The 22,714-nt window shown below is 44.1% G+C and overlaps 1 protein-coding gene across 1 annotated transcript in view; it reads right to left on the reverse strand.

Moving 5' to 3' along the window:
* Positions 1-22,714, reverse strand: part of VAPA (VAMP associated protein A) — a 488,144-nt gene that overhangs the window by 367,872 nt on the left and 97,558 nt on the right. The window contains exon 2 of the mRNA XM_069613378.1: positions 2,877-3,029. Within this exon, the coding sequence (XP_069469479.1) occupies positions 2,877-3,029 (153 nt within the window). The remainder of the gene's footprint in view (positions 1-2,876; positions 3,030-22,714) is intronic.

The raw sequence follows: 22,714 nt of genomic DNA on the forward strand, positions 1-22,714 counted from the left end.
CAGATCCCCTATATTTAGCAGAAAGTTTCTTGTTCACTGCAGGGATAACTTCAGGAATTTCCCAATTTGCAGAAATTTCTCTTTGCAGGGCAGTATGAAAGGGAACTACAGGATCCTCCTGAGGACATTTATCTAAAATATCAGTAAGGTCATCCTGTTGAAAAGAAGGTATAGGTGTAGACCACCCCATGAATTCAACTATCCTATAAGGGGTCTCAGCATGCTCCCCAAGGTCTGGTTTAGCAAACTACTTCTGGAGAAGTATCTAAACCACTTGCCTCATGTAGAGAGTCCTGAAGGTCGTTTATCCTGTTCTATTCATAGATTAATTCCTCTGGCATGGGTGCTGTAGTCCTTTGTAAACCAAAGTGTGTCTCATAGTCGGAATCCTCCCCTTCCTCATATATAGAGGACAAGGCTCTAAAATAGTCAGACCTAGGATATGGTTTAAAACCCATTTCTAAAGCAGAAGGAGCCAAACTGGTTGTCACTGGCTGAGAAAACGTCAAGGTTGTCGACGTGGAAGTCAAAGGCTTTGACAATCCCAAAAAGGGCATCAAAAAAGTTTGAAAAGACCTCGATGTACCCGAGAGGATCGGGATCCTACTCTGTGTCTTCGAAATTGTCAACGGCATCCTCGATGTAATGGTCGAAATCCTTGACACCTTTGTCTGAGATGTAGTGACAGTTGTAGGTCTGTCTTTTATCGGAGTCGACAGTGGTGTCGAAGACTGCGTCGATGTAACCGATTTATGCGTCGAAGGGCCCTTCGACGACAGCGTCTATGACGCGGTCTTAGTGCCTTTACTCGAGGGTTCATGACGCCCTTGTGCAATTTCTCTTGCCGGGTTCAACGACTAGCAGTGTTTTGACTTTTCGGGCTTTTCACCCAGGGTATCACCTTTAGACCTCTCCGAGGGTGTCGAGGCCGCTTTCTCGAAGACGCTAAGCATTTCTTATGGAATTCCTCCCACTTAGCTGGAGAGCTGTGTTTCGTGGGGCAGGTGACCCTTTCTGGGGAGGTAGATTGCTCTTAAGAGTGTATTGATCTCGAAGACTGATGGGAACCGCTTCGAGACCTTGAACAGGAATGTTTCTTGTGACGAGGAGACGAATGTCTCGACTCTGCTGAAGAAACTTTTGAGGGAGTAGAAGTTTTAAGAGTCTTACCTCTTTCTAGCTTCCCCTTAAGCTCCTTCAAGGCTTTCGCCGTCATGGACATACAGTCCTCGCATTCCGAACAGTGATGCTCCGATCCTAGGCACCACAAACAGATCCTGTGAGGATCCGTCAACATTTTCTTCCCACAGTCACAACCCATTTTGAAACCGAACTGTGGGGTTGATGGTTCGGATGAAGAAGCCATCGAATTTAGATTGATATCTTAGAAGAATAAATAGAATCTTCCTGAGGAAAAGAACTGATTGACACGTTTCAGAGGCCCACGAACACGGAAAAACTGAACTGAACAACAGACGCTGCGTGAGTATTTATACACACAATGACGTCGGCGCCGATACGGAGGCTGTTGAGGGACACCAACTCGAGGGACGTTGACGTGCAGCGCCCTCTACTGAAAAAAATTCCGAGGCCAGCCTGCTGGAATGGATAACATCAAAGATAAGGAATACGTCGGAGGACACAATCCCTTCAAAATATTTAAATGAGCTTAAAATATGAACCATACGCTACAAATTAGTTCAAAGTGTAGAGGACAATGCTATGTTGAAATCTTCTAGGACTAATGTTTGTGAAGTGGTGTTCCTCCTTTGTGAAAAGATGTACGAAAAAGTTAAGGTTTCTAGTTGTGGAGCTTTACACATACATTAAAGGTACACTAGCATTCCTGGGGTAACTGGATCCAGACCAGCCATCTACATGCAGGAGATGTGCCCTGAATCAAGCAGCGTTTACTCATCTGGCATGGCACGGCAGAGAGGCGTAGAGGTTCCAGGCAAATCTGTCCAACTACTCAAAGGTGATAAGCCATCACCTTACTCAGTGCTTCAGATAGGATTTGGAAGTGGAGTATTTTACTCCCTATTTTTTGAAGTTGGGCTTAAAACATTCTGTAGGGAGTAAAAATGTAAGTCGAATATCCAATGAGATAAGTGGAAAGGAATAGGTTTTAACTAGAAAATAGATTTGTTTTTGTAATCATTTCTTTGCACCTAGTTATTCATGCACATTAAAAATACAGGATTACTTCTGATCATGCAGTTATAACAGTTTCTTCCCGCGGTACTATGCGCATTACTGGTCCAAACATAATCATGGACCTGTGTGGATAAAAGCAGGGCGGGCACAAGGTCTGTTTCTTATTTTTTGTTGGGAGTATTTGTACTCCCTATTTTTATATTTAGGTAGTGTTTGCCTATTTTTTAGACAGTTAAAGTGGCTGATAGGGCTCACTTTGCAAGGTCAGGTGAGCATATTTGAACTGATAAAATGGTACATTAAAATATGTGTTTAAAGCAGCAACACTCACCAGACGAACTGCCTCCATGGCAGATGAAACAGGCTGGATCTAAACACGATGAGTGGTTTCAAGTATACGACTGCACACAAAGTTTCTATTGCAAATTGTTTCACTAAATCCTGACCGACATTTGGGAATGCAAGACTGTTGCGTACACCCACAAACCCCTGTACATAAGAGGTGTAAGTCAAAGCAGGACTACCATGTGTGCATGAAACAAAGTGGGGTAGCTGCAAAATTGTACTAGGCATGGTTTCATCTGTGTAGTAATTACCACAATCAGTGTGCAAAATAATGATTTGCACAAGTAAAATCCATCAATGACACCTGGAAATCTAAATCTCTCTCATTGTCCTCCTTTGTGAATAAAAAATAAAAAAATAAAAACACAACTTACCTGAAACATTTACAGTTGCTCCTGGGTCTATGATCCCACTGTTTGGTCGGACACAATATCTACGAGGTGCTGTAGTCTTAACTTTGAAGCATACTTTTCTATCTGTTGGATTCCGCAAAGTAAGGTTTGTAGTGACTACATCTGTGAAAGGACCTACAATAGTAAAGAGTGATATTAAAGTTAGTTTTACAACACTTTCACAACACACACCTCTCAGAGAGAACAACGTTTAGGCAAGTTGACATCCTGTGTCCATGTCAGATATATGGACAATGAGTGACAGGTTGCACGCCAAGGAGAGCAGAATTGGACAAAACCGGTCAGTACAATGCACAAAGAAACTGCAAAAAGGACGAGTTACTCACCATAGGGACTACTGTACTCCTAAAAACAAAGCAGTCATTTGAACCGCATACCAGCTTCTCCAAGCCCCACCCACAGAGGTGTACTTCAGTCCCTTCCCATCTGCCTAGTCACTCTGGCAGACAGTCACATTTAGAGAGGAAGGAGGGTAGGCAAATGGATTATGGGGACTATGAGGAAAGTAGTGACTACATTGAGTTACTCCTATGTCCCTTCCCCTTTTCTTCAATACTTTTGAGAGATTACCAAGCACAGAAAAAGGACAGAAGACTGAAAACCAGCTGACCTAGCAAAACATTTTCCAGAAGAAAATGACCAAACTGTGCACTTAACCTGGAACTTGTAGCTGGGCAGTAATGCTTACAGAAAGCAGAGGGAGAGGGCCACAGGGCCAATTTTACAAACATGTAACTCCGAAACGAGATGCAGGTTTCATGTGCAAGACATTAGATTTCTAGCATTTTTTATCCACAATCTTGAGCAGAATACCTTTCAAGAATGCAGGATATGTCCCATGAGGCAGTGGATACTTTAGAAGCTTGACCTTCCTTCCTAGGGCCCCCAAAAGCAATTAGGAGCCTTTCTGATGTTCTCACTCAAGTCTTAGACAAAACTTCAGGGCCCTGCGAATATCCCCGACAGAAAAAGCACCCTTTCCTGGTCAGAAGATGGATTTTTAAAAAAAAAGGAATGCTGTGAAAGACACTCCCTGATTCGAATTAAAGGATAGTTCCGGGACACTATTTTTTATTGTCCCTACGGTTCGGCCATGTGTTTTTAAGCATAACTCGGTAGATCGTAGAAAACTTTCCTATGGACCTTACCCGACTTTTCGTCCATTAACGCACTCGAAATCAGCCGCCATTTTCTGATAATCCTATCATTTCCCCCCATCGCCCTGGCTCACCTGCTTTTGCGGCACTAAATCAAATCCCCCGCCCCTGAAACAGACTTTATCAAAACATTCATATTCCCCGCCTCTATCCGTGACGTGACTGAGCTGCGTAGGCAAACGCGCCCAGGCGTCTTCTACGCGACTCCACACAGAACCCGGAAATCAACACAGATGAGCTCACACAACACAGCGCGCCACAATTGGGAATATGAAACTGTACTTTTAAATTAAACCGCAAGATTGTAAATTTGGTAAAGTACATTTATTTGACATCAAATGTTTTGAGAATATTCAGCGATTTTCATTTTTATTTGCTCACGTTCCAAAAAGTTTGTTTTGAGGCACGCGATGTTCCTTTGCTGTACACAGGGTCTTAGATCATCTCACAATACAGCGCCACAATTCGGAATATGAAACTGTGGTTTAAAAGCAAACGGCAAGATTGTACATTTGGCAAAGTACATTTATTGGACATCAAATGTTTAGAGAATATTCAGCGATTTTCATTTATCTTTGCTCTCGATCCAAAATAGTTTGTCTTGAGGCAAGCGATGTTCGTGTGCAGTACACAGGGTGTTGGTTTACGATAAAATAAGCTCTTCGGTCGCACTGATAATCGCATGGCTGTTCCAACAACGAGGCACTAGGCCACCACAACGGTCTGTATGTTGCATCTAGCCGTTAGTACCGCGTAAGGGCATACTTGTACTTGGCGATCGTCCCATAAAATGGTCAGGGTGGTAACGTTGTTCACGCGGAGAAACAGCTGGCGGTTAGAAAAGCCATCCGCCGTTGTCTGGTTCTCGTGACACATACAATAATGAAGGATGTACCTGTTTTAAAAACATAAAAAATGAAATTAGTCTCACCATTAGATCTTTATTAAAATTATTCATTTTATATATTAGGTCGGGAAATTATTTCATAGCTAGGACAGTGCAACTGGGTATTATACGTTAAGGGGGGGCTGTAGGATACTGAGACAGTCCCCCAGTGCAGGGGTTTACAGGGATGCAGTGCAGGTGGAGAGTGGAAGGGCCCAGGACCGAGGTCGCAGACAGTGGACCAGTTGTAGCAGGGGAGAGGGAGAGAGAAAGCAGAAGCAAAGGAGGAAGGTTTTGAGGTGCTTCCGTAAAAGGAGATGGTTCTCCTCAAGATAGTGCGCGGTACAAAACAATATGCCACATAGAACGAACAAGTACAACTTAACCCGTCTTTAAAGCTACTGTATAGTAATTAAATTGCGGTATAAACTCATCTAAAGAGTTACTTACATTATATTTGCATTTTCCATTGTGTCTGTGCGTAGGGCAGCCCCGAAATACCACTCCTTCTATGCCGACGTTATTTCTTCTAATGAACGAACATTAAATGGCTTTCGTTTCTGAAATTATATTCATTATCGTTTCTTACGTTATTGCCCCACACCCCCAAAAAGAAGTCTTTCGGGATGGTCCCGGCCTGTCAAGGTCAAATAACAATAGAACCTTATACTGAGTCGTGGGCCATTCCGGCACCCGAGCAAAAAATCAAAGCAGCTGACCTTCACTTTGAACGAGCACACATTCCTAGTTAGCTACATTCAGTGTAAGGCCATCTCACAGGACTTGAAATTTACACTCCATCTTTGCATTTTGTCTTCGTGCATTTGCAGCCCCAGAGAACCATAAATACGGAGACATTCTATATTTTTTGAAAAATGATTTATATTACTGTTTGGTTTAATTTAATGCGCAAATGAACAAGATTGGATAGACACATTGCATGTACATTGATCAATCACTTTTATTTACACAATACATAGTTACACATTCAATGGGCCTGCAACATGAGGAGACTCCAGAGCAAAGTCACAGGTGACACCCGGGTGGTTCGCACAACTGCACGGTGAAGGGAGGGGCAACGGTGGAGAGACACATTGCATGTACACTGAGCAATCACTTTTATTTACACATTACATAGATACACATATTCAATGGGCCTGCGACATGAGGAGACTCGAGAGAACAGACAATCAAATTACAATCATTTAAACCGTGATGTGTATTTCTCAATGAGCTCTTCTTTAGGTGGACATGGAACAGAGGCAATGTTGGGTGGCAATGCAGTTGTCCCCTGCACAGGTTCGTTCACAACTCCATGTATGTGCCTATCTAGGACATCAACAATAAGTCTCTCAATAAAGTCATATTGCATATCCTCAAACACTGGTTTGATAATCCATTGTTTACTACTTTTAGTGAAGGCCTTATTGTAGCGAAGCGTCCCTAAAGTTCCGGTCGTCCTACTTTGTTGACGGCCAACATTATGGTTATGTGCCAAGACCGCTAGAAGAGTCCGATTTATCATGCCCTCCATGCCAAAATGCAATCGTTTTGGCCTGTACTTTAGGCACATATTGTGGAACACCTCCAAATCTCCTGTGTGGCAGAATTCCGTGAGTCCCCTCAAATCTCTTGTTATAGTTTTATCAAATACAATCTTTTCAATGGCTTTGTGAGTGGGTGATGAAGGAATCAACCACTTCTTCTTCCGTGCCTCCTCTGTGGACAAATGGCCATGTTCACAATTGTGGAAATGTTGGTTTGTGGTGCAGCGGTGAACGTTGGTACAGTGTAGCATTACTGACCGCCATTTTTCCAGTAGAATTTCCAACGACCCTCCACATGTTTTTGAGCTCCACCAAAGATGGTTGCCGATTGACTTGGACCACTGTGAAATACCTTGCATATCTTTTTTTTTACCTGCAGCCGACATTTTTTTATTGATTGTTTTTGCAAGATGCCAAACGTCAAATTGGTGATTTATATTTTTGTACTCTTCTCTCATTGTCTTGGCAATTGAAACATGTCTGTCCGTGGCTATCAGGTCGATCACCATTCCCCGCGATTGTAGTTCTTGCAATGCTGCTACAAAGCCAACTTTCTCCATGGCCACTGAGGATGTACTTTGTGACACCTGCACGACCACCGAACTCACAATTTTCTTACTTTCCATGTCCTGAAAGTGGTAGGTGCAGTACTTGGCTGAAAATCCTGGGCTGTCGCACTGTCCATCACCGGCTAGCCTGAACAGTTTGCCCGCGAATGTACTATCAATAGACATTTTTTCCATTCTCCAAGCTTCGCTAATGGCTGGAAATAGATAATCGGTTTGGTATTTGTAGAACTGAGTTTTCGCAATGAAATGGATTCCCACAAACTGAAAGAAAGACTCTAACTTTTTAAAACTTGAACCACTAAAAAGTGCAGCCGCTGCACAAAGTAGATTGCCTGCTGGCAGTTGCCCCAGCATGGGTTGTGCAGACCATGAGAAATGATATTTTGTACAGGTGGCATGTATTTTAAGGTTAGTGCCTCGAATTGCACGAGTCACATTAATCAATGGCTCCCCACATACCTCCCCACCAACCGAATGCCCACATTTCATCCGAATAATAATATCAATCAAACAACTATCGAATACAATGAATTTGGCCTCTTTCCTTATACTGTCACTCTGCATCCCAGCTGGTTCTGCCTGTAACGTTGAGGACATGTCACTCACATGAAAGGTAGAATCTCTGATATCGTCTTCCGCTATGTTCAGTGATGTTGATGGTGTTTCATTGTCGTCCACTTCATTCTCTTCAATTGCAACATCTGTTCCTTCTCCGGCGATGGGTGAATAAAACAATTTCTTCAACTTTCTCGCGGTCTTAGTTTTTGCGGGTGTGGATTCTGTGAATTGATCTCCGACTGCATCCGAACTACCAGGAGGACATTCACTATCAATGGCTGGTGGTGGTATAGCTCCGTTGTCAATCATTTCATATTCTTCCCATTGGCACGATGCATCTCCAGTCTCAAGTCCCTGCCAAAAGGTTTGACAAGCAACATCTCTCGTTCGCTTCACTGTCTGTGTAGATCTAGTTCGTACACCCACTCGCAACTAGAGGACAGATTGGAAAAGGGATGTTCAGTTTAAACACAACTTACAGTATTGAACTATTAACAGTGAAAAACAACATAATATAGTGACCAGGACACTAACCTTCTTTTGCTTTCTTTTCTTTGAAACTTTCTTGCCTCCAACTTCAACATCAGGACGCTGTTGCTCCGACTCGTGTGTGCATGTCTCCACTTCCTCTTGCGCTGCAACGACTATATTTTCATGATAAGCACATCCATCACGCACTGACGCTCCATCGACTCCCTGAAACATAGAACTTTCATTAGTATGTATAATAATAATAATAATATCGAAAACACAAAATGTACTTGGGGACCAATACCCACGTACATCTCAATAGCAAAACACGAATGAACGCTTTGTGTAGAACATTCAAACGACAATTATTCACGCATTGTTGATCTAGTTAGATGGAACTGTCAAGATCCATACCTCGGGCTCCTCATAGACTTCCATTGATGATATTATTGAAGATGATGCTTCAGTAACTCCCTGAAACACAGTAATTGCATTAGTATGGTTTTCTATTTTGTTAAAAAGAACATACACTTTGTGCAGGCGTCAACGGCTCATCTAAATAGACCTGCACAAATGATCAGTTGTCTAAAATAAATAATGGATATGTAAATATGATTCGATTTGCTTGATCGTTGGAAGTGTCACCACCCAGAGATCTGCATCAACTACTAGGGGTGATGTTCTTGTAGAAGAAGCTCCGTCATCTCCCTGAAACATAGTACTTGCATTAATAAAGAAGGAAGTATAGCGGATGTAATCACGTCATATGATTTCGCTTGATCGAACTGTCAGTATCCATACCTCGAAATGCATAAGAACATCAAGGGACGATGTAACTGCGGTGCACACTTCTGCAAGCTGTTGCGCCGACCCGTAACTGCATGCTCCCCCTTCTTGGATTAATGCTCCATCGACTCCCTGAAACATAGGACTTTCATTAGTAATGAACACAATATTGAAAAAAGAAGACACATAGGAGGGCGACGACAGAAGGACATATCAATGGCTAAAAACGAAAGAAACATTGTGTGTAACAATCACGCTACAAGAATGCAAGATCTGATGATCTCCATCGATGGAACTGTCCGGAAACGTACCTCGAGCATCTGAGTGACATCAACGGTTGTCGTCAATACGTTGGACTCCTCAGCATCTCCCTGAAAGACAGTACTTGCATTATTTTGGATAACAATAATTATAACTGAAAACAAAGACTAGAGGACAAGTACAAGGGTGTACCATTAGGTAAAATAATTACACGATAAATTAAAACTATTGATTTACATGCCTAAAACAAGTCAGTGGCTGAATAGCCAAGTAAGATTACCCGATAGGCGCTTGAAGTGGCTGATGACTGCAATAACGACACAGATGGAGAATCTTCCGCCTTCATATTGAGTGGATACATAAATGGGGAAATTATTGTTAGCTAATGCTACACACTACCGCAAGGCCGAGAGATAAATACGTAAACTTGACTCACCAGTGGAGGGATGTGGACGAATAGAGTGGGAATAGCGGTTGAGAGCAATTTTCGCCTCGCTCGCGGTGTGTTCTTCTTTATTAGCAATGATGTGGAGTACATGTCAGAGCTAAAGTGCCTGCTGCAGAGGCGGTATCGATCACCCCTCTTGTCCGCAAAGACTTCTAGGACTCTACTTTCAAGCTCAGACGGTGGATATCCGCAATATCGGACCCATTCTCTTATTTGATCTATTGTCTTAGGGAAAACATGCATTATAGTACCTTCAGATTTATTATGGGTCTTTGAAGGGCAACCGCCAATGGAACAGGCAGGCATTGTGGAAAGTTCTGAAAAGTAAAGATCAACAATTCTCTATGAATACCAATGTAAACTCAGAACATGTGACTAGTTCCTTGCATGTACTGTCTTGAACGAAAAGAAATTGGACGCAAAATGATTATGGTACATGGCCTTACCTTGACGAACAAACAGTTAGATGCAGGGATCAGAGTAGTTTCTTGTCGTAGAACAGGGAGCAGTTCACAGGTTGCAAACTGACGAGTTTCCTCGAAGTGGTCACGGAAGTTCACAGAGACGAAGAGCAGATAACCAGCACCTTCACGGGTTGACTAGCAAAGCGCAAAGAAGTTCTCATTACAAATATGAAGTGGGTTATAAAGAATTCGAAAAAGGGGTGTGTTTGTGAATGAAGGACGTGTATATGTCGTGGCATTATGCGGTTTGCAGGGGACCGTCCAGCGTGAGGGGGGATGCTTGGCAGGAGACACGGGGTCTGGAGGTAGACATGGGAACAACAACCCATGCTCTATAGACCACTTTGAAGTGTACATGGTCTTTGGCACCTCTTGGCCTTTATCGCTCCCTGACTGCTCCACTTGGCAGCGCAAGTACCCCGGTGCGAACTGCCTTTGATAGGGCGGGGGGTGTGGATTAGGGCGCTGGTCGTGCAGACAAGACTCGTTTGCCGCAGGGCCTCACCAAGGAGAGGCCATCTAACTGCATGTAAGAGGCAGGCTGAAGGATCTAGTACATGGAAGGCAGGGGGGTGAGTTTATAAATACCTCAGCCTCCCAGGAGAATATATGGGTGCAGTTCACCCTGGAGACCCTGGATGCCTAGGCAGTTAGTCAGCAGCAGGCTGGCCTGTGGTGGCAAGGCGGCACGGGCCAGAGGGGGTCATCTCTGTACCCGGTGCCCAAAAGGATGATTTATTTTGATCAACCATATTGATTATTTACCTATAACCATGTTTTGTATCAATAAAATCCAACGGCCTTCCTTTTATTGCCAACGCTTGAACAAAGTGGTGTGGTAAGTATTTTTGGGGGAGGAGGCAAGGCCGGGAGGCTTGATGCCAACCCGCAAAATAACATATGTATGTCTGCTGCATATGGGTTCAACGGTTATGTGGATTGAAGGTGGGCGGCCAGCGTGAGGGAGGATGCTGGCCGGAGACATGTGGTGTGACAAGACAAGGCACAGGAAGACTATTCAATGGAGACACACTAGATTCATTTAAAAAATCAAAACAACCATTGTTAAAATATATGTTGGGTTTTATTTTAGATCTTAATTTCAATTGAACATAAATAATAAACATTACACATTGTAAAGTTCCGGTTGCAGCACATCCAGGGAAAATCCGCGGTATTGTCCACTGTCGCTGGGGAAATGTTGTCTAATGGCAAGTACCGCACAGGCAGGTATTACTCTCCGAAAGCGGTGTCCGAGCCTCCCGTGAAGCCACCAAGTGAAGCAACGATAGGCCACCAGCCTGTACCACCTGTGAAAATGAAAGATGCAAACTGTATTGAAATGACAAAACTTTATCACTGTCGATTCAGGTAAAAAATGTCATTCTGCTTTGAAAAAAATTCTATCTAGAAAATGCACAATATGGAACCAATTTACATGCATTCGAATGATATGTAGATGTAATTTTATATGTGGGAGACGACCATGACATAGTAGTGGCATCACTGACATCAAAACCAGAGTATACTTACTCGTTACTCGGATTACGCGGACGAACAGTGCCGCGAAGTTCGTGCATAAGCACCATCATCATCCTCAACACGGTCCGTGAGAGGCAGGCTTCCCTGAACTCTGGCAGCTCGGTGATGCATTGCGTACTTGGCTCGCCTTCCGAAATGTAGGCCAAGCACCCGGAATTTTCACGGCAGCAGCAGTTCTCCTCAGTTGGCATTAGCTCACACCGATTGCACGTGCACCAGGTGGAGACGCCGTCCATGCGACATGGTCCAGGCTCTTCATCCGTTGACTGGTCCTCCCAACTGCCGTCCGAATCCCCATCGTTTTCGCGTGCTTGCCTTTCCAGTAGTTCTTCCTCGGTGTACTCGGGCTCGTACATATACGGCATTATTGTAGCCATTGTGTGGTAAACAAAGTAAAATAATTTACAGAGATGGTACAGGTGTTCACAAGGCCTAGAAGCGGCAAAGGTAGCTGACCAGAGCACAGAAATGAGTCACAGAATACTCAAAGTAACACAGAGAGTAATGGAATCGAAAATCTGCTGCTGTGTGTTGTGAAACGGTGTGTTTATACTTATTGAGGAAAGAGGCGTCCTGCCATTTCCATGGCAACACTTCATTAGCTGAGGCGCAGCGATTGTTGACACGAAACGTGTTTGGCGTTGGGAAATGGGCAGTACGCGTCTGCTGATGTCAGGCTCAGGGGCGGGGGATTTGATTTAGTGCCGCAAAAGCAGGTGAGCCAGGGCGATGGGGGGAAATGATAGGATTATCAGAAAATGGCGGCTGATTTCGAGTGCGTTAATGGACGAAAAGTCGGGAAAGGTCCATAGGAAAGTTTTCTACGATCTACCGAGTTATGCTTAAAAACACATGGCTGAACCGTAGGGACAATAAAAAAAAAGTCCCAGAACTATCCTTTAAAATACAATAATACTTTGAAGAGAACTAGGAGTGCATCTGCAGCACCATCTTGTCCATCAAAATCAGTAAATGTTTAGACAGTGTAGCAAGTCTAGTTCGCAGACAGTTGAAGTAACAAAGGCAGTCTACCAGGTCACTAAATTAATATCAACAGTCACCATTGTTTCAAATTGTTAATGACTGCAGGTCACTGGCACCAGGTGCCGTCGTTTCCTTGGAGGGAATATATGACAAACTACCTTAAAATGACATTTGACCACCAGGTTTGCAATACAGGAAACTGATTTATGGAGCAACACTTCAGCAGTCAATCAATATTCTGCACGAGTATTTGCAAGGCTGTTGGATTCAAATTGAACACAAGGTGATCTCTGCTGACCAGAAGAACAATTAGCCTTTAGTTCAAAGCCATCAAGTCTGAAAACCTGGCTGGCCATCACAGAGCCACCCGAATGATGCTGCAGCAACTCATGATGGAACTTCTGAATTAGCAGAGGAATCAGCAAGAGCAGGAATCGCATAAACTGACAATTATTTCCAATACCTCCAGTGGGTCCTTCAGAGACTACTTGCAGCCTGCATCACAAGGAGTAGAGGGACCATTGTCTGTAGGTCTGAGAAACAAAATGTTCTGTTTGAACCTTTTCACGAGTGGGGGTTTCCTCTAGCACTAGATTGTGGTGGTGTTGCCATTTGTGATTCACCATGGAATTGTTTTTGAAGTCAGCCTATCGTTAACCATTACTGGAAGGTGTACATTCTGAACATGGATCCATGACTCACCACCCTCTCCTACAATTCTACACTTGAGGAGAGGGGTAGACTTTGTCCCACCTGGTTTATGGATCTAAAACATTGTTTGAATTTTATGTTCAATGTCAAACTGTCCTGTTCGTTAGATTTGGTAGAAGAGTTTTGAGCGCCAGGAAAACTGCATGCAATTACATCACATTTCCATGCTCCTTGAGCTCTGAATAGAAAAATCGTGAACCTGGAGGAACCCCAATATAACGCCCATTTCAACAGGGAAGAATCAGTTTTGATCACTTCTGTAGGCACTAGGTTCTCAAAGGGAACTCATGCTATCAAATAATCACGAACACCACCACCTGAGGTCCCAGTGGATCTGCTGGGGAATCTGCAACATCTTAGATTGAGTTTGTTGATTGAGAACAAAATGTCCCAAAGAAGAGCTACATATACAATATCTTCATCCAGGCCAAGTGAATTGCCAAAACACAAGAAACCATGAGGCCTAGGAGCCTGTAGAACTACCTTTCTGAAAGCAGCACAAAGGATGTTGCATTCAAGATATAAGTGATCCTTTCTTCTGTAAGGAAAAACCCTTGTCGCAGTGAACGGAAGCTCTATGAGCTTCTGTAAATGAGTCAAAGATGACTTCTGAAATTTCACGTGCAAGCCTAGCTTGAAGAAATCTGGAGCAAGTTGCACTGACTCCTGTGCCACTAAAGAGGCTCCACCCAGACCAGCCAGGCATGCAGGAGGCATACACAGACTTCCTGCGTTGCAGATGCCACTCTAGAGCAGCCACAAATTGTGATTATTCTTAGATAAGGTGGCACCTTGTTTTGAAAGTGGCAGCTTCCACTGAAAGAGCCATCGTTGATTGGGTCAAATAGGGATGTGTAGGTACACATCCTTCCGATCCAACATACAGATCCAACCTTGCTGGCGAAGGATAGACTTTATTTGAGCACATTTTCTCATCTTAAGTTTGTAATGGGGAAGTAATAGATTGAGCCCTGAAAGATAGAAAATGGCCACCTGGTTTGTTTCAGCATTGTGTAGAGACTGGAGTAAAAGCCTGAACCCCTGTCCAAAAGGGAAACACATTTCCATCTCCAAAAGCTTAATCCCCTCATGCCCCCAAAAGTGAGGGAAGTCCCATTGACGCCACGAGAGGATAGGAGTAAGGAAGCGAAGTATTAGAACATCCAAAACCTCATCTCACAGATTGGCCCAGACATCCTTGGTCATATTCCTCCAGGTCTCAATGTGAAAACCTGGACCCAACCTCCTGCACAACACACCTCTGAGAACCCCCAGCACAATGTGCATCACACCTTCTACACACCTTGGACAATTACTCCACCCAAACTCATTCATGCGCCTTCACAGCGCCAACCCATATGACCTCACCTACAGCCCACATGCAACCCTTCAAGTTAAACCATTTAAACACTCATCATGCTGCTATCACCATGCAAAACCTTGATTAACACAACAGAAACATGGCTTACTCCCACATCTTGGACATCCTTTTGACTGACAGCTACAGCATCCATCATGTCAATCCTACAAAGTAATCTGTTGGAGTCCTCACACTTCTCCACAAGACTTCATGGACATATACACTCCAAGCCCATGGAGCTCCTGACAGGTCATGTTCCCCTCCCAAACCATAACTGCTACTTTTCAACCGCACTGATTCACCCGTCAGCCATTCCATCAACATCTTCCTTGGAGACATCAATCTACCAGGAACACAAGCTACTAAGAAAACTAAAGAAGCTCTCCTCCATCTCCGGTTCACACTCCACAACTCATCACTGAACATACCCACACCAAAGGCAGCACTCTCGACATGGTATTTACCCATTTACTAGACAAGAAACTCCTTCCCACCTACATTACTTACCTGGAATAACCATGCACCCATACCTATCAAGCGCCAGCACTGAAAGCCTTCCCCATCAAAAGGCTTTCAAAACAAAGACAACACTCAAACATCCCCCTTGAAGTCATAGAAGAAAACCTCACCAATGTGGCTTTGCCACTCACTGCAGACATCTACATCCTTCTTAAGCCGATCAACTGCACTCCGCCAACAGCCATGCAGCATTGAAACTAAGGACCAACAAAATGAAGCCAGCCGCCTGCAGGTACACACAAGAATGCATGGACAGTAAAATGTGTCCTCTACAAACAAGAAACGATTTCGAGGCAAACGCCTGTAGGAAATTCTCACCACCTTGAAAAACATCCACTTAGCCCGCTGTAGCCGCATCACATTACAACACACATTACTACACAGCATCCATTGCAGAAGCCTCCAACAAGAGCAGAGCCCTTTCAGAGCCTTCAAGAAGAGCATCACCGCCCACCACATTGACGGCACCTACTCGGCTTAAACAGCCCTGCCATGCCACCACGCCATGTCTCAAGATAGTCCAAATAAGATCTCACAAACCAAGGCCAACTATGAGGACAGTCATTCCAGCCTCTAGCCTGATAATCACAGGACATGCTCACTCCTTTCCTCCACACAGCCAATGCTTCACTCATGCAAAGAATCTTCTCAGATGCTTTGAAAAGTGCCCAAATCCTATTCCTACGAAAGACCAACCTTGATCCAGACGAAGTAGAAAAGTACCTCCCCCATCACAAATCTACCCTTCCTTGACAAGACTGTCAAAAGCCAACTACACGAATAGAGAAGACACTCCTGGACAAAGACATGCCTGCAGTGTCCTACTTTACCTATCTGCTGCATTAGACAGTCCACAGAGTGCTACTAAACACAGTATTCCCGCACTGGATCCGATGCCAAAGTGCTTTCATCAGGGGGCCAGTGATATTTAACCCCTGTCAAGTAAGACATTTTGAGTTGTGTGTATGTATTCAATGAAGTTACTTTTTATTACTGGCTTCTAGCTTGCAACTTGAATTTTTGCACCCTGCTTTAATGGCTCGACTCATACCTTGGTGTAAAAAATAAAAAGATAGATGGATATTCTCAAAGAATCTCTCATATCTGGTGATTGGCTCTTCTCTTATCCCAATGTAAATCCTGAAATAATGGACCCAGTAGACCTTAAAATAAAAAAAAATCTATTTTTTGTCAATATGACAAACCATAAAAACACCCAACATACCACAAAGAAAATCATACCCGCACACTAAAATCACACATCAATAACAATACATAAACATTGAACAATTAGACAATTTCACAGAAATTATGACTCGATCCAAATAATGTGTCACAATTTCATAGTCCCAATATGTTTGTTCATCGCACCACGTTGTTAGAACATTCATCAGGGGATGTCCTTTACAAATTAGTTACTTTGCTCCCAAATCTTTGTGCTGTGGGTGAATCTCACAAAACACTAATTGCTGTGTAGAAAACACAGCTGAAAACGCATGATACTTCTGCCAAATTGTAGCATTAATTCCAGGATTCCAATTCATTAAGAATCCAGTAACAATTGTTTCCAAGTAGCACACAAGCTTCACTTGTGATAACTTCTCAATAGGCCAAGCTAATCATATCTTGTTCAAGGTTTAATGTTCCTTTACAGCGTTTCTTTTCTTTTGAGTCTAGGGTTTGGTTTCTCTGGTTCTTCATAAAGGGCCAACAATACGGTTATGTTATCAAGCACACTGGCTTTTTCAAGATACCTCCTAAATTGCTCCCTCTTCGAGTCAGCAGCTTTACAATGTGCCATGTCGCCTCCTAACCGCCCGTGCCTCTGCTCCCGCTGACTCCTACCTCACCACTCTATACTCGCACGTCCAGCTGGGCACTTGCAGAACCCAACATTATCCAGTGTCCTGTGGAATCCAAGAAGACAACCTTCTCTCTCATCTTCAACCTCTACACGTAGTAACTGGGGGCACTCTCTGCCAACATCAAATTCAACCAGCATGCTAATAACAGCTATACCTGAAAGTCAACTGCATTGACACCATTGAAACACTGAGTCGCCATCATTCAAGCCTGGATATCAACCTGAAACTCAACCCCACCAAAGAAAACTTAACCGTGGCAACGTTTTTTCGACTGGATGTTCCTCCCACGTATTCCTCATTTTAGGATACCTCCATATACAGCTTTAGCTGCTTTGGAATTTTTTCTAGCGGGGGGGGGGGGGGGGGGGGGTTTGCGTGTCGATGCCGGTCGACTGGATGTCCCTCGAGGGCCTCCGTTGCGGTGTCAATGTCATTGATGGTGTATATAGCACGTGCAGCAACCGTTTGCTTCAGTTCCGATTTGTACATGTATTGTATTATCATACGCCTGACTGTTACTCACTGTGAAAGAGCGTAAACTGTAATAACATGGAAATTCAACTGCGGGGTAGGCTGGGAGAGGCGATGAAGAATACGTGGGAGGAACATTGAATCGAAAGAACGTTGCCATGGGTAAGTAACTTGTTCTTCGACTGGATTGCGTCATCCCACTGGAGGAGGGACTCAGAATTTTCAGTTTTAAATTAGAATGTGGGAGTTCCTATTGGCCTGTGTATACGGAATGTAACACCACCTTCCTGCCCCGAGGAAGTGTCCAGACTATAGTGCCTGGTGAATGTGTGGACTGAGGGCTGTGTGGCCGTCGCACAAATATCCTGCATTGCGACTCCTCTGTAAGGCAGAGTAAGAAGCCATGCCCCTGGTCGAATGTGCTCAGAGACCCCCAGCAGGATCTTTTCCTGCTAACCTGTAGCATTCAGAGATTGCAAGGATGATCCACCTAGACAAGGTTTGTTTTGAAACCGGCATACCCAACCTATGCCCAGTATATGTAGTAAAAGGTTTATTGTCCCATCTTAATTTAGACATTCTTGAAATATATTAGCTAAGTACACATTTTGGGTCAAGCCTGTGTAGCCTCTCCTCTTACTTTCCAGGATGAGGTGGGGGACAGAAAGAAGGTAGAATGAAAAATGTGGGTTTAACCTTAAGGGCCACTGCGGCAAGAACATCTGCTGAATACACAGTTTGTCCTACCCACTTGAGATTAGATAAGAATTGGTTGAATTGTGTATGTAGTTTAAACATTTGTGTTACCTTTTGCAAATTAATAACAAATGACCTATGCTGATGCAGGCTCAGTTTTGTATAAAAAACGACACCAAGACCCATTCAGGTACTTCACTTCTCCGCTCATCAAGAAATACTGGTCGTGGTTGAACCTGAAGTCTGCTACAGTGCATTGCATGTGTACATTAAAATGTTCCTTGCAATCATGAAACTGTCTCACTCGCTCCATTTTGTTTGAATTATAGCGCTTTGAAGTCTCAATACCACGCACAGTGCCAGTTTGCTTCAGTTTTTACACCACCCATATGCAGAATTACCGCCCTTAAGTGCCCTTAATTTATCAGACTCTAAAAGAGCATACAGTTTACTGTCTGGAAATTCTACAGCGGGGTAGGGTTTATTAGGAATACGTGGGAGGAACATCCGCTCAAAAGAACGTTACCAGGGTTAAGTAACTTGTCCTTGGAATGGATGTGTCCTCCCACATATTCCTCATCTTAAAATAGACTCGCAGGGACCAGGCAGGGTTGCCCTATCACCGCTGGTATTTGCGCTTGCAATGGAACCGCTGGCCCAACATATCCGCCTGCACACTGAAATCCAAGGGTTCAAATTAAAAGATCAGACTCATAAAGTTGCCTTATATGCAGACAATGTGCTCTGCTTCCTGCATGAAGCCCAGACCTCGGTCCCTCCGCTCATGGCCCTGCTAGATAGATTTAGGCAGATCTCGGGCTTCTCAATAAACGCAGCCAAATCAAAGGGGCTGAACTTGTCCGAAACCCCCCCCGAGGTGCTAAATGCCCTGCAGAACAAATTCTCCCTCAGCTGGGTAACCTCCAAAATAACATACCTGGGAGTGCACTTAACAGCAAGCTACTCTGGGCTGGTAAAGGCCAATATTCCCCCGCTATTTAAAGAAGCTAAGGAATACTAAAATGGGGTCCCCAGGAGATTTCATGGCTGGGGCGAATGACAGCTGTTAAAATGACTACTACCCCGCCTCCTTTACGTATTTCAGGCGCTCCTAGTTTATATTTCAGAGCGAGATCTACAAGACCTGCAGAAAGCGATATGCCACTTTATCTGGCAGCATAAAACACCCAGAATCCAGCACAAGATCCTTATCAAAAGTAGGCAGCTTGGAGGCCTAGGGCTCCCCTCTATTGTAAAATACTATCGAGCATCTCAGCTTGCCCCCATCCTGGTCTGGGCTGTCCAAGAGGACTCCCCCAAATGGCAGGACATAGAGCAGTCACTCGCCGGGGCCCCCCTCTCTCACCTTCCTTTCCTGCCGCGGGAAACGCGAGCCTCACAACTACAACTTCTCCCAACCACGAGCGCCTCACTCAGATGCTGGGAGAGACAGCTCACCGTTAGAGGATTGACTCTGGGTCTGGGCCCTATGACTCCGATCACACAAAACCCTGTCTTCACCCCGGGGCTTCATCCTGGATCTTACCATAACTGGTCGGGAACCAAAACCTTGAGGCTGCACAAGACATACGATGACGGTGTCCCCTTAACATGTGTTCAATGCAAGGAGAAATTTAATCTCCCAGAATCTGAAAGGTTTAAATACATCCAACTAATACACTAGATCACCAACCCGTTAGTTAAAAAAGCAGCCATCAGGCCCCCTATATGCTTAGAACTAGCTGCGGTAGAAGGTCAACACTCCCATAATGTAGCTACGTGCTACCGTCTCACAGAAATAGCCAGAGAGGAGGAGGAATTGCCGTACATGGTAGCTTGGGGGAAAGAGCTGGGGAAGGAGACTGCTCCTGAGTCATGGCAGAGAATCTGGGCCAGAGCACACAAGTCCTCCAGATGCACGACGGTGAGGGAATGTGCACTTAAAATATGCTATAGATGGTATTTCACACCGCAGAGACTACACGCTATGAATGTAGACTACCCCGACACTTGTTGGCACAGTTGCGGGGCAAAGGGGGACTTAGGACACATGTGGTGGCACTGCCCGACTATTCAATCTTTCTGGTTGGAGGTCCGCTCCAAAATCAAATGACATCTGTGGATCCCTCCTTCCCATGGACCCGATAGTGAAGGTGTTAGGCGACCCCCCTGAGGACAGTTTATACCCACAATCTGGCCCCAGAGCGCAGCTCATCACTCAACTACTTACGGCAGTCCGCCTTGCGCACGCGCGCGCTTCTGGAAAGACCCTGAGGGCCCCCATATAACACAATGGTGGGTCAAGGTCTGGGAACTCTTGGGAATGGAGAAGCTAACAGCCACATTACTGAACCGTACGGACAAATTCCAACAAATTTGGGGCCCATTTCTAGACCATGCAGAAGAAAAGGAACCTATGTTCTTTCAACCAAGACTGATCAAATGGCTTCTCCAGCCCTGAGAGATTCAGTGTACATAAGGGACATAGCTGGGCTGGCACCAGAACGGCAGGAGGGTACCGGACACTAAGGGTAATACCCAGACTATGGGGGCAGCAGGTGAAAAATGAGTTTTGTTCCTCCCTTTTTTTTTTTTTCTTTTCTCTTTCTTCCTTTACATACAATTGCAACAATACATCCCCGAGAGTAACTGATGTCACAAATGAAACTATAATGGTTAAAATGAAATGTCAACCCACTCTTAAATTAATTGGTCTCAGCGGCACTTGTTGAGGTTCTAAGCTGGCGAATTTTGATGAATTGTTGAACTGTATTCAAATATCCTTGCCACTGTTTATATTGTTAAGATCTCAATGTGAATTGATGTTTCAATAAAAAGATTTTGACAAAAAGATACTCGCAAAGCAGTATTACATTTTTTGGAGGAGGGTGTATGCATTTTATTACTTGGCAAGGATAGAGCATAGAACTGCCCTCCCGAACCTTCCCTCATGGTTAGAGGTATCTAAACAATAATGTTTTGTAAATGTATGAATTGTAGACATATCGGAACTTCCCTCTGAAGGGCAGAGGAAGTTGCCATGCCCCTAGTGGAATGAGCCCTTAAGCTTCTAGGGAATAGTTTCCAGCTAGCCAGTAACATTCTGAAATAGGCAGTATCATCCATCTCAATAGAGTTTGTTTGGTAACCGATAAACCTATTTTATGTCTTGTGTATCCAATTAACAATTGATGTCGTCACAATTTTGACACTAGAAATATAGAAACTTAAAGCTCTTAGGATCGAGCCTATGAAATCCTCCCTCTTCCTTGCTAGGGTGCAAAGTTGGAAGCAAAATCTGTGCTAAATTGTTATCAAACTATTTTTGGTAGGAATGATGGTTTGACCTTTAGAACAACCATATTCTTATAATAAATGGTAAACAGAGGTTTACAGGGTAAGGCCTACAACTCACTCAACCTGCGTGTTGAAGTTATAGCCAACAAAATAGTAGTGTTACTAACCTTAATTGACAGGAATGCAGGGCCTCGAAAAGAGCACACATCAGAACCGTTAAGACTAAATTAAGGTCCCAGGTTTGGGACTTGGAAAGGAGTTGGTGGAAACACGTTAGTGAGTCGCTTTAGAAACAGAATTATTAAGGGTATTTTTAAATATGAATCCTCCGAGGTGTGCTTGAATATAGAAAGCGCTGCGAGGTAACCTTTAATTGTTCCAATATGCCCCAGATTTGCCAAATATTAAAAAAAGCTAACACCTTAGGTCTATCACATTTAAAAAGGATCTACATTTTTCTTACACCAGCTGCAGAACTTGTTCCAACGGCAGCAGTATAAGGATTTTGTTACTGGCGTTGTGGCCGAAAGCAAAATCTCCATTGCGTCATCCGGGTGGTCCCAATCCTTACATCGCAACCTTTCAGAAACTAAGCATGAAGGTTGAGTGTCTTGACCTCTGGATGGAGAACCCGACCCCCTCTCACGAGAGAAGGTCCTTTCTTCGTAGAAGATATATTGGAGGGCAGATGTACATGTCCAGAAAGTGTGGGTACCACGTCCTGCTTGCCCAATATGGAGCCATTAGGGTCATGGATTTACTGAACTTTCTCACCCTCCTGATAATTTAAGGAATGACTCGGACTGGCGGAAATGCATACAGGAGTGGAAACTCCCAGTCCACTACGAACGTTTCTCAGAGCTCCTCTTGGGGAAAATTCCCTGGAGCAGTACAGTTTGCACTTCCAGTTAACACTGGTCGTGAACAGATCCACTCGAGGGGTTCCCCAAAGCGTGAACTCTGGACGAACTTCATGAGCTAGTTCCCACTTGTGGGAGACCATGCTCTGCCTGCTCAGAGCATCCGCCGCCGTGTTCTCCTCTTCGTCTAGGTGAACGGCCGTTAGGGAGATTCCTTCTTGAATTGCCCAGAACCAGAGCGGCATTGCCTCTCTGCACAGTGGTAGTGACCCTACACCACTCCTGTTGAGGTAGTACATGGCCAATGTGTTGTCTGTCATTATCAGGACATTCTTTCCCCATACAGA

The sequence above is a fragment of the Ambystoma mexicanum genome, chromosome 5p, assembly GCF_040938575.1.
Source record: "Ambystoma mexicanum isolate Mex_15411 chromosome 5p, UKY_AmexF1_1, whole genome shotgun sequence".
NCBI lineage: Eukaryota > Metazoa > Chordata > Amphibia > Caudata > Ambystomatidae > Ambystoma > Ambystoma mexicanum.